We start from the raw sequence: 12,701 nt of genomic DNA, 5'->3' as shown, positions 1-12,701 counted from the left end.
AGCTAGGAACACTCATTGAATCTCTAAATGACTTAACTATCCTGCTGGAAGGCTTGTCACAATTAAATAACTGGTGCCAAAATCACGGACTGAAACTACATGCCAAAAATGGATTATTGCATCCTTTGGAAAGTCATCTACCATAGGGAACCACCGCATTGACATATGCCCCTAAGAGCTGACCCAGTTGTTCAGCTTTGATAACTTATGTGGACACTGACCTAGCTTTTGACCAACATATGTATGTTGTAAGAAAATCCTTCAATATTGCACAACATATAAACAAATGTATTGTGTCAAATGTGATGCCTGTGCACTGGCTCAGTAATCAAGGAGCCTCAATCCTCACAACTAACACCAGTGAGTGGCATCCACATTGGTAAGGATAAGAAATGCACACAAAGTAAAGTACAATTTCCCTTAAGAGCACGCAGAGACACAGTCAGTCTGGGACTGGTTTCTCCCTTTTTCTCCAGATCCCCAGTAAGAGTCCCCACTGGCACAGGTATAGGGTCCAGATCTCAGCCTGGTGGTCAAGCCAAAACCTCCAGCACCCTCTCTGTCCAACCAGTGCTTCATGTCCCTGCCCAAGTAGCTGACACACACATGCACACACAGACACTCTAAAATATGAGTTATATACAAACACACAGACACTCCTGGGGAAGTCTGGCACAGGTTCTTCAGCTATTCCCCTTCCTGCCAGTCTATAAGGTGGTACCAGATGCCACCAAACACTAATATCAGCTACTAAAAAGGCCCTTACCTAAAGGTGTCCAATTAGCACTGTGCTATATTATTATCCAAATAGTAAGTGTGACTGAACAGCAAAACTATTGGAGTGGCTTGGTACAGTATCATTATATACATGCAGTGTAATCTAGAGCTTAAATTATCTCTACACAAAAGAGCCACAGTTGAAAGTTTAAAAAATTTTTAATAAATAAAAACACAAGACAATACTTCTTGCTACACAGTGGTAGTCGAGAGTTTAGAAATCACAGGAAAATGCTTAAAATAATACTATAGAATAGTTCTGACATAAATATAGAAAACAGCTAGACTAAACTTACTATTTTCTATCTTTTCCTAAGAGCAATCACAGTTCTAAATAAATTTACATAAAGAGCAAAAGCAGAGTACTGGTGAGTTGTTGTCAGCTTTAGACAAAATCCAAAATGCCCTTCCTCTCTTTCTGAGACAGTCTTTTAAATTGATAATACATCACTGCTGACTAATTTTAGATTACATCATTCTTCTCTGGTTCCCAGGCTAACAGAAATTCAAGAGTTTAACATATCTTTGATCTTGCACCTGGTCAGGAAACCACAGCAATTAAAGACATTATATATGTAAACTCTAGCAATTAACTCTGGTTTCAAAACAATAGAAAGAATCTGCTGGTCCAGACATCATGGCTCTGAGTTTGATATCAAGCAGTCATACAATGCTAGACTTATCAGCTTTCTTCCAGCAGAGTGCACTGCTGTTGCTTTTTGACATTCGACATTTAACACAATGTTCTTGCGTTTAAGAGAATATTTACAAATGACAGAATTATCAACACAATTCTATCTAGCTATACTGGCAGCCTTCACATAACCCCCCCCCCCCCGTAGAACTCAAGCTAGTTTTTCAAGTGACCCTTGAGAAATGTTGCTTGAGAGGGTTAGGTCTATCTGAGTATACCTTACCCCATTTTCTGTCTTGAGAGGTCATTTGCATTGGCATTGCTAATCCCACTGTGGTGCTGCACTGACATATATGTTTCCAACCCTAGGCTCCATCTTAGCAACTTGGCATTTTTCTGGCTGGCTTCGTGTAACCATGTTAGGGGATTAAGATCCATAACTACAGTGAATTTTCTTCCATACAGATAAGGCTGAAGTTTCTCCAGTGCCCACACTATGGCTAGACATTCCTTTTTTACAGCTGCATTGCATTCCTCCCTGGGTTGGAGCCTACAACTGAGATAAACCACTGGGTGCTCTTCTCCCTCTGAAGAAATCTGACTAAGTACAGCTCCCTTCCCATGGTTCGAAGAATCCACCTGCACAACAAATTCTTTGCTGTAGTCTGGACTGGTTAACACAGGAGATCCTTCCAAAGCTTCTTTGATCTTCTGGAATGCCTGCTCACATGATGGGGTCCACACTACCTTATCTGGCCTGTTTTTCCTTGTCAGGTCTGTGAGGGGAGCAGCTATGGTACTATAACTGGGGAGGAACTTTCTGTCCCTAAGAATGTCCTCACTTGCTTTTTGGTAACAGGTGCAGGTCATGCCTGAGTGGCTTCCACTTTGGCAGGTTCTGGCCTGCTCTTACCACTCCCAATGCTATGTCCCAGGTAAGAGACCTCTGCCAAACCCACCTGACATTTGCTAGGCTTAATGGTCAACCCTGCCCTCTATAGTCTGCCCTACACCTCCCTGACATGTTGAAGGTGCTCTTGCCAGGAATGGCAGTAGATGACAATATCATCTAGGTTTGCAAGGACAAATTCTCCTGCTCCTGCTAGGATATGATGTACCAGCCTCTGGAAAGTTGCTGGGCCATTTTTCATCCCAAAGGGCATCTTTGTGAACTCATACAAGCCAAAGTAAGTCTCAATGGCTGACCTCTCTCTAACGGTGGGAGTCAAGGGCACCTTCCAGTAACCCTTGGTAAGATCAATGATAGTAAGATACTTAGCTCCACCCAGCTGCTCTAGGGCCTCATCTGTCCTAGGCATGGGGTATGCATCTGACTCTGTGTGACTATTTAATTTTCTGTAGTCCACACAGAACCTGGTGCTGCCATCCTTCTTTGGCACCAGCACCGCTGTGGAGGCCAAGGGACTGTTGGACTCTTGAATTACCCCTAGTTCCAACATCTCCTGTATCACCTCCCTCAGAGTCTGTTTGACTCTCTCAGGCACCCTATAAGGGGCCTGCCTAATAGGCCTTTGGGGTCCTGTTTCCACCCGGTACTGCACCAGGTGGGTGCACCATGGTTTCCCACTGAACATGTCCCCAAACTCCTGTAACACTGCTTGGATTTCTCAAACCTCAGTAGGAGATAACTGCTGGGATATCACTACCCCTTCCACTGAGGTGTCAGTCCAAGCCTCACTGAGGAGATGTTACCAGATCTCCATCAGACTCCTCCTGCAATCCCTGCAAATACTCAGCACACGGACCTCCCTATCATGGTAAGGTTTCATCATGTTAACATTACAATTTGTGCCCCTGACTACTGACTAGCAGTTCCACCATGTAGTTAACATCACTTAACTTTCTTACCACCTTGTAGGGTCCCTCCCATGTTTCTCACAGGAATGAGAAAAATTACCTGCTGCCCTACAGCATACTCTCTAGCACGAGCATTCCTGTCATACCATACCATTTTCTGTTGTCATGTGTTCCCTGAGCTTGTCCTGTCCTGACTCATTTTAGATTGCATCATTCTTCTCTGGTTCCCAGGCTAACAGAAACTCAGAGTTTAACATATCTTTGATTTTGCACCTGGTCAGGAAACGACAGCAATTAAAGACATTATATATGTAAAATCTAGCAACTAACTCTTATCTCAAAACAATAGAAAGAATCTGCTGGTCCAGACATCACGTATCTGAGTCTGAGATCAGACATACAATGTCTGACTTATCAGCTTTCTTCCAGAAGAGTGCACTGTTGTTGCATTTTTGATGTTCAACATTTAACACAATTTTCTTACATTTAAGAGAACAAGACTGTGGCTTCTATTAATATTTACAAATGAAAGAATTATCTACAAAATTTTATCTAGCTAGGCTGGCAGCCTTCACATCTAGTTCTAGGGATCATTGTTTCCCTTTACTCAGCCCTCATTAGGCCAGTCATTGAATAGAATGTCCTCTTTGTCATGTATCTCCTCAGATACAAGCAACAACTGGAATGTCCTTAGAGATACCTTAATAAAAGGTACAATTACTAAACAATATGTCCCACTTGGACTGACTCAAAGCCCTGTCACTTTACTCAGTATCCTCCCAACTGCTAAGAAGTGACTTGTGTTTGGCATACAAGGCAACCTTCAACCTATTACTGATTAGTTTACTACACATCATCAAGTCAAATAGCATTAGAAATACTTGGTCTAGGAATCTAAACCTCTCTGCAACATCAACATAATAGTTTAGAGTGACAGATATATCTCATAGAGGATACTGCTGCTCTGGACCAGACTCCCCTTCTTATAAAACAAAGTTCTTCCTTGTCTATATTCAAGCACACCTTAGATCAGTGGATTGGAAACAGAAAATGTAACCAAGGCCTTTTTATTCCATGTATGGGTACCCTCAAATTATCTGTGGTATGATCCCAGTTATTCTCACAAGTAATATATAATTATCAACCATGGGACATATGATACTAATTTATAAACAAATGGGATAGGTTATTTTGAACACCAAAAAAAGGAAATTGGCTAAGCTTAAAATGGCCCGCAAGGACAACTAACCTTTTCAGTCTGAAATTATGTGCACACAAACATTCAGCCATCATGATTGCATTCCAATAGCTACATGTATAATTTATATACTAACATAAAAACATAATAACTAAACTTGTGTATTTTAACCATATGTAAGTATTTAGGCACATGTATGTAATTCAAAGGCTTTAATTTCATAAAGTCATGGATGGTTTGTGCGATCGTGCATAACAGCGACCCATATAAGCGAATTTCAAAAAGTGTTTGCGGCACTATGTCGAAACTCACTATATGGAATACAGATGTTGAACAGATGTTATTCATTTGAATGGCGCATTGCAGTCCCACTTCAGTCATTCGAACATCTGTGATGTGACATTCTGGATTTTTGCAGGTCTGCTTTCGCTCAATTGACTGTCGCACAAACCATCTGCTACCTTATAACGGTAAACTATTTCAAACACTTACCTGCACACTAATTCAGATTTTTGCATATGCCCAAATTCTTCCATATGTTTAATGCCTGGAAACTCTCCAGACATGTACATATACAGCTGTTAAACTGCTTAATTAGATACAAACATGGTGACTATAGATATATATATATATATATATATATATATATATATATATATATATATATATATATATATATATATATATATATATATATATATATATATATATATATATATATATATATATATATATATATATATATATATTACACACACACACACACACACACACACACACACACACACACACACACACACACACACACACACACACACACACACACACACACACACACACAGATACATGCACACACAGACATGCATATGACTTCACTTTGAACATATACCTTTAATATTACAATGATCTATTATACCTTCTTTGTTCATAAAGATTACTTTGCTTGACAAAAATGTCTGTAAAAATTGTGACTGTAAAGTATTAACATACTATATCTCTTCTTTATTTTACAGGGCAGCAGCTGAAGCCTTTGCAGCCTTGATGAAATCGGGTAGGTGCATTTTATATACTACTGTACAGATCAAAGAAGAAACAGTTATCTCTTAGCAGTTTAATTCATGAAACATTTTCAGACACTTCCTAAGATAATCAATATTAAAAAAAAAACCAAAAGGCTCTAAGGTATAATCCATCTATCTGCAACCTCTTTTCACATTTTTACACATGGAGTCAGTGTGTCACTTTGACAGTGATAATCATCTGTAACCAAGGTTCACACCACCAGGTAGCTAACCGTGCCATGGCTATTTTTCCATACCACACACTCACATCTATGGCCAGTTTAGAGTGTCCAGTTCACCTACTACATGTCTTTGGAGTGTGGGAATAAAGCAGAGCACCTGGAGGAAACCCACATGAACACAGGGTAGACATGCAAACTCCCTGCTCCCCAGCCGATAATCAAACCGGAGAACCTCTTGCTCTCAGGTGACAACACTATCCACTGTGCTGCTGTTAAGATGTAATAAAGGGTAAATTGAAGCATTTAGGAAAGTAGCAGTCTAGATAGATGATGTTCTTTAAACAACCAATATTTGCATATTTCTTTAATTATCTCGGTCATTAAAAGAAGGTACTTGCTGTGTCATCATGTGAAGGACAATACACTGCAGTGCCAAACATAAACCTCATGTATTTGTGAGTCAAATGTTTTTTATCATCCTGCATAAATGACATAAACAGAGTTGTTTAACTACATAGGTAGGACTGTGCATTGCTGGAGGGTGAAAATGATATACCAAGAAATGTCTCCCCCCTGTAATATGGAGTAATGATATACATACTGAAATAAATATTAAATCTGGAATTCAGACAGAATCTTCTTCTTCTTCTTTCAGCTGCTCCCGTTAGGGGTCACCACAGTGGATCATCTGTTTCCATTTCTTCCTGTCCTCTGAAGCTTGCTCTGTCACACCAACTACCTGCATGTCCTCTCTCACCACATCCATAAACGTTATCTTAGGCCTTCCTCTTTTCCTGTTACCTGGCAGCTTCATCCTTAGCATCTTTTTCCCAATACACTCTGCATCCCTCCTCAGCACATGTCCAAACCAATGTAATCTTGCCTTCTCTGGCTTTGTAACCAAACTTTCTAACCTGGGCTGACCCTCTAATATACTTATTCCTAATCCTGTCCACCCTCGTCATACCCATTGCAAATCTTAACATCTTTAACTCTGCCATGTCCAGCTCTGACTCCTGCATTTTTGTCAGTGCCACTGTCTCCAACCCATATAACAAAGCTGGTCTCACTACCCTCTTGTAGACCTTCCCTTTCACTCTTACTGGTAGTTGTCTGTCACAAATCACTCCTGACACTCTTCTCCACCCACTCCATCCTGCCTGTACTCTCTTCTTCACCTCTCTTCCACACTCACCATTACACTGAACTGTTGATCCCAAGTATTTAAACTCATCCACCTTCACCACCTCTACTACCTGCATCCTCACCATTCCTCTATCCTCCCTCTCATTCACACACATATATTCTGTCTTAGTCCTGCTGACCTTCATTCCTCTTCTCTCTAGAGCATATCTCCAACTCTCCAGGGTCTCCTCCACCTGTTCCCTACTCTCACTACAGAATACAATGTCATCTGCAAACATCATAGTCGACTGGGACTCCTGTCTGATCTCATCTGTCAACCTGTCCATCACCATTGCAAATAAGAAAGGGCTCAGAGCTGATCCTTGATGTAATCCCACCTCCACCTTAAACGCATCCATCACTCCTACTGCAGACCTCACCGCTGTCACACTACCCTCATACATATGCTGTACCACTCTTACATACTTCTCTGACACTCCCGACTTCCTCATACAGTACCACAACTCTTCTCTAGGCACCCTGTCATATGCTTTCTCTAAGTCCACAAAGACACAATGCAACTCCTTCTGACCTTCTCTTTACTTCTCCATCAACACTCTCAAAGATCACATTTGTAGGGCTCTTTCCTGGCATGAAACCATACTGCTAATTACTAATCATCACCTCCCTTCTTAACGTAGCTTCCACTACTTTTTTCCATAAGTCCATGCTGTGACTGATCAATTTAATCCCTCTGTAGTTACTATAGCTCTGCACATAAACCTTATTCTTAAAAATCGGTACCAAACACTTTTTCTCCATTCCTCAGGCATCCTCTCACTTTCCAAGATTTAATTAAACAATCTAGTTAAAACCTCCACTGCCATTTCACCTAAAAACCTCCATGCTTCCACAGGTATGTCATCTGGACCAACAGCCTTTCCATTCTTCATCCTCTTCATAGCTATCCTTCAGACAGAATGTGCCACTATTATGTCAATGTTTTTATTTATCTATTTTATTTTTTTTGTTAAAGATGCGTTTAGTTGTCAAATGTCATATAAACTTTATGTCTTAATATATATTAGAAAATGTTTTTTCTTTGTGATCCAGCATATTATAAAACACCGTAGTTGTTTAGTATTACAAATCCTAAGAAAATGTTAACAGAAGAGATAAATGAACCTAGTCTATGGTGCCTCTATTTGACACAGTGTTATTTACATACAGTAATACTGTGTCAGTTTTAACCAACTTTTCATTTATGATAAAAATAAATTATCAGCTCTATAGCACAAAAGGATGAATCACTCTGTATGACTCAGATGACCCTAGATTGATAAGAAGAATCAAATGTTGGAGGATCCAGCCAGGGAGGATGGGAGTTGTCTGCCGATGATGGCTTGACAGTGAAGTGGGAATATAGCATACAGCAACAGATTGGGATGTGCACTTGTCTCTACCAAGGTGCAGTAAACAATTTTCATCTTGGAAGAATGTACAAGAGAAAGCACATTCTTGTGCAGGCAAGAAATAGCAGGACCTTGTGCAGGTCAGAGCTTTCCACAACTTTCTGTAGGTAGGAATGTAGAGTATCATAAGAAAACCCCAAAAGTTGCCTGGGTGACTATGTCTGGTAACTGTCTCTCATTCCAAGAGGGAACAAATGGGGGGCAGTCAATTACTGAAGGACTGTATGGATAAAAACGCATAAAATAAATAATTGAATAAGAATAAAAAATGCAGTAATATCGTAAACATTTGGAAAGTTTTAATTGAATTAAAAAAACAACCTTTCTATTTAGGATAACATAACAGTAAAATAAGCATGCGGGTATGAAACAATTATCTACTGTTAAGATTTAAAGCAGTCCAGAAGAGACCATTTATTTTTCTATTTATATTGTGTTGACCAGGTTAGTCCTGGTAGGCCAATTTTCTCTCTTCAACGGAGATCCAAGGTGGCATTCATACTGACTAGGGGAAATTTGATCAGACCACAGGGAGCTTCAATACTCTTTTTAATAAGTACCTTGGGATCTGTTACATCCATCCAACCTACAAACTGCTCAGGCAAATTGGGCCACAGTTTAACATCTCATCAGAAGGACAGCTCATTTACTTATCCCAGGTGTGTCTATTGGTTTATATGAATATGATATTTATATCTTTAGGTCAGAATTGTCAAATATACCTGCCTTATGGGTTGCTTGTGCTTACTAGACCATGGTCATTTGAGGCCAAATGACTGATGCCTTTATATGCCAGCCAGTGCCTAACGTGAATGCAAACCACTCTGGAAACACAGGACTACCTTCTGTACCACAGAACTAGTAAAGGGGCTGTGACATTCCCACAAAATTAAATACTTTACTCTAAACTTCTAAACTAAATGTAATTGACCTTACCTTATATTTATTTTATCTTGTTTATTGACCAGGGAAGAACTCTGATCCCTGTGGACCATTTTTAGGATCAGCTGATGAAAACATTAAAGAAAATATAAGAAATAGTACAGTAAGAGGGTAATGCACAAGGAATATTAACTTATAAATTTAACACTCCAGTAAAATAATGAATTTCTAATTGTGAGTGTGCCTTAATTACCTAGCAGAGACTTAAAGTATTATGAAGCTGCTGTACCTAGAAATGACTCACAGTAGAACCCCTTCCGCACATGTGCACACACACACACACACACACACACACACACACACACACACACACACACACACACACACACACACACACACACACACACACACATGCAGGGGCGTGCACAATTTCATATATGCAAATCTGTGGAATATATATCTGGTGCAGTAATAGGTAATTGGCTCTTATAACTCTAACTGTTTACTGTTAGTGGTAACACAGGAGGTGTAAAAGGGGTTATATGAATATTAGGAGTTTGCATTGCATGCCCAGATACTGTTGAGCATGGTCATATAAACATCCATTTTATTTCTCTTCTCAATGCAACAAATGCCACCTTGCTGCAAAATATGGACAATGTGATATTTGCAGTAAACTACCAAAATAAGATATTCCCATTGATATTTAACTAAATTCAGGGATGTGATAACATGCTAAACTCTGCAGCATTATTAGGACTTGATCCTAATTCCGTAGTGACTAATATACCTATCCTATCTTACACTCTGAACCAATATGATAACTGTAGTTTGTGCCTTTCAAGTTTTACAATGAATTACAGCCTACACTGAGTCATACATTATGTAAGACAATGTTCATGGTGTTCATTTCAGACAAATCAATGATTTTATTTCCTTCTGTAAGACTTACTTTGGGTTCTGTCAAACATGAGATGGTAGCAGTACATATTATGAAGTTATATTTATTTGGTATGTACCCACTTTACTAAATGCTGTTTTAATGAGATAACACACAACAGTAGTAATGCATTTTGAGGCAAATCCCTCAGGGGCAAATTATGTTGTACTTCTACTCAGCAGCTGCTAGAAAATAGTACAGCTTAAAAACAGCTTCAGTACTGTATCAAGCGTTTTCATTTATGTTCTCTTCTGGGTAAATCATCAAAATAGAAACAGATATGCTTGCAAACCACTAGGATGAGATACAGCATACATACATACATACTGTTAACATTGTTTGGCTTCATTGAACTGGTTTGTATTGAATGCATGTACATACGTGAATGGTTACATTATGAATAAAAGAGCTTAAAGTGTTTTACTGAGTTTTTGTAATAGGCAAGTATAAATAATACACACATATATATATATATATATATATATGTATATATATACATATATATATATATATATATATATATATATATATATATATATATGTATACACACACACATATATATATATATATATATATATATATACATATATATATATATATATATATATATATATATATATATATATATATATATATATTTTTTTTTTTTCTAGCATGCAAAAGGTATAAATAAATCTTTAATTCTGTAAGTAGCATGTAAATTACAATACGTGTTCTGTTATTCTGTGTTTTAAGCAGTAAATATATGGTAATATGATTCTTCACATAAAGCAAAGCAGCTCAAGCCTGCATTCATAGTACGTGTTTCATGTGCTAGGCTAGGAAGGAAAACAGATAAAAACCTGATGATTATAACAACCTTTCAAAGCTAAGAATTAGCACAGGTATTTGGTTATTGGCATTATGCTTCTGTATAAAATTCTGCAGATGTTCAAATAGCAAATGAGTATGCAATATCTCACTACAGTTAATAATTTGCTTGTGAGTTAATTTAAATGTCACAAAACAGCCAGACAGATGAAGAATAAAGCTTAGTTCATAAAAAGCAGATATCCCAAGATGAAACAAACCAAGCAATGCTGTAGTTCAACAATGGTGTTTAATAAAACACAGCTTTCAGGTAAAAAAAACCTTCATCCACCATTGTTGAACTACAGCGTTGCTTGGTTTGTTTCACCTTGAATTAAATTAAATGTGACATTATATTTACGCTAACTGCCTCCTAACATCACCCCAGGTGACCTGAGTTACATTAGTTGTTTAAGTACTTATCATTCATCGGGAGGAGCCTATTGTGTACAGCAGGCGTCCTTTTGGAGAAGGGACAGGGATGTATTTATGTGACCTGAGGCTGAGAATTAGGACCAGCAAGCCTCCTGTGGGTAGTAGACATCTTAGTGGATGTGTAAGAATGGCTCAGCACCTCCCTGTGGGTAGTAGACATTTTAGATGATGTGTAAGAATGTGATGTAGGAGGACATTATGTGCTTCTGCAGTGATGTAGATGACCAGTCCTCCTAACCAGGACAGGTAGGTTAAGCCACCAGAAAATGCTTCATTAGCAAGATAGTAGCAATGGCACTACGCACCCTCATGGCTCACTGAATGACAACTCCCACCAGATATCACTCACCTTGAGCATGAGTCAAAACTCCAGGGAGGGAATAAAATGGTGCATTTGACAAGACTGAAGCTTGATAGTCAGCAAGCAGTGTAGCAAAAGCCACATCAAGAAAAAGGAAGAAAAAGTGATTAATTAATTAATTAACTAACTAACTAACTAACTAACTAACTAATGGTGTTAGAAAGATATCTGACAGGAAAGCTGAAGCCGTCTCTAGTTGGATAGGGATATGAACTTTAGAAATATATTTATAGCATGTATTACAAAAATTGAAGGATTAAATAAAATGTTATTGTCCCAGGAGAAGGGCCACTTACATTCCAGTGTATTAGGGATATCCTAATTAATACAGTCTTTTACATCTTAGAATTTTAAAGTATTTCCATTTATCACCCCCTCCAACATAGCTTGCATTGCAGTTTGATCTTAAAATCAAATGCATTTTTGTCCGTTGCATTATCTGCATCCATTCAAGGTTTCTGCTAGTGCTTTCAATGTGTGGGATATTTTAGTTATATTGCATTGTTTAGATGGACATTATATATGGATTTACTCACAACTGCTGGAGTCTTATGATAAGGGCAAATCCATTATTGTTATTGTAACATGTTCTTCCAACTTCAAATGGAATGTAGGCCCTAATATCTCATGCAATACATTTTAAATTGAAAGGGTTACAGAATTAAGGCTGACTAGCTTATAATTTCTATTGCTTTGGCTATAGAGCCACTGAATGGGTGTATGGTCTATAAGTAGCAAAAACTCTCTGCCCAACAGATATTTAAGAGTGGACAGCACCCAAGATAATGGCTAAGTACTTTCCTTCATTCACTGAATATTTCTATTCACTCTCACTTATTTTTCGGGTGATCTAACATATTTGGATGCTCGCCATCCTCTTGTTTGTGCCAATACTGCTTCAAAGCCTGCCTCTGAGGCATCCTTGAATGTCAGAAACTGATTAGAAAGGTCAGTGGTTAATAAGAC

At 38.5% G+C, this 12,701-nt stretch overlaps 1 protein-coding gene across 1 annotated transcript in view; it reads left to right on the top strand.

Moving 5' to 3' along the window:
• Nucleotides 1-12,701, top strand: part of AGBL1 (AGBL carboxypeptidase 1) — a 4,745,443-nt gene that overhangs the window by 662,618 nt on the left and 4,070,124 nt on the right. The window contains exon 6 of the mRNA XM_044078361.1: nt 5,441-5,478. Coding sequence (XP_043934296.1) covers nt 5,441-5,478 — 38 coding nt within the window. The remainder of the gene's footprint in view (nt 1-5,440; nt 5,479-12,701) is intronic.

The sequence above is a fragment of the Protopterus annectens genome, chromosome 7.part0 (assembly GCF_019279795.1).
Source record: "Protopterus annectens isolate FY-2018-M chromosome 7.part0, PAN1.0, whole genome shotgun sequence".
Taxonomy (NCBI): domain Eukaryota; kingdom Metazoa; phylum Chordata; order Ceratodontiformes; family Protopteridae; genus Protopterus; species Protopterus annectens.
Note: the sequence above shows the minus strand (reverse complement) of the source record. Positions and strands in the feature narration are given on the sequence as shown.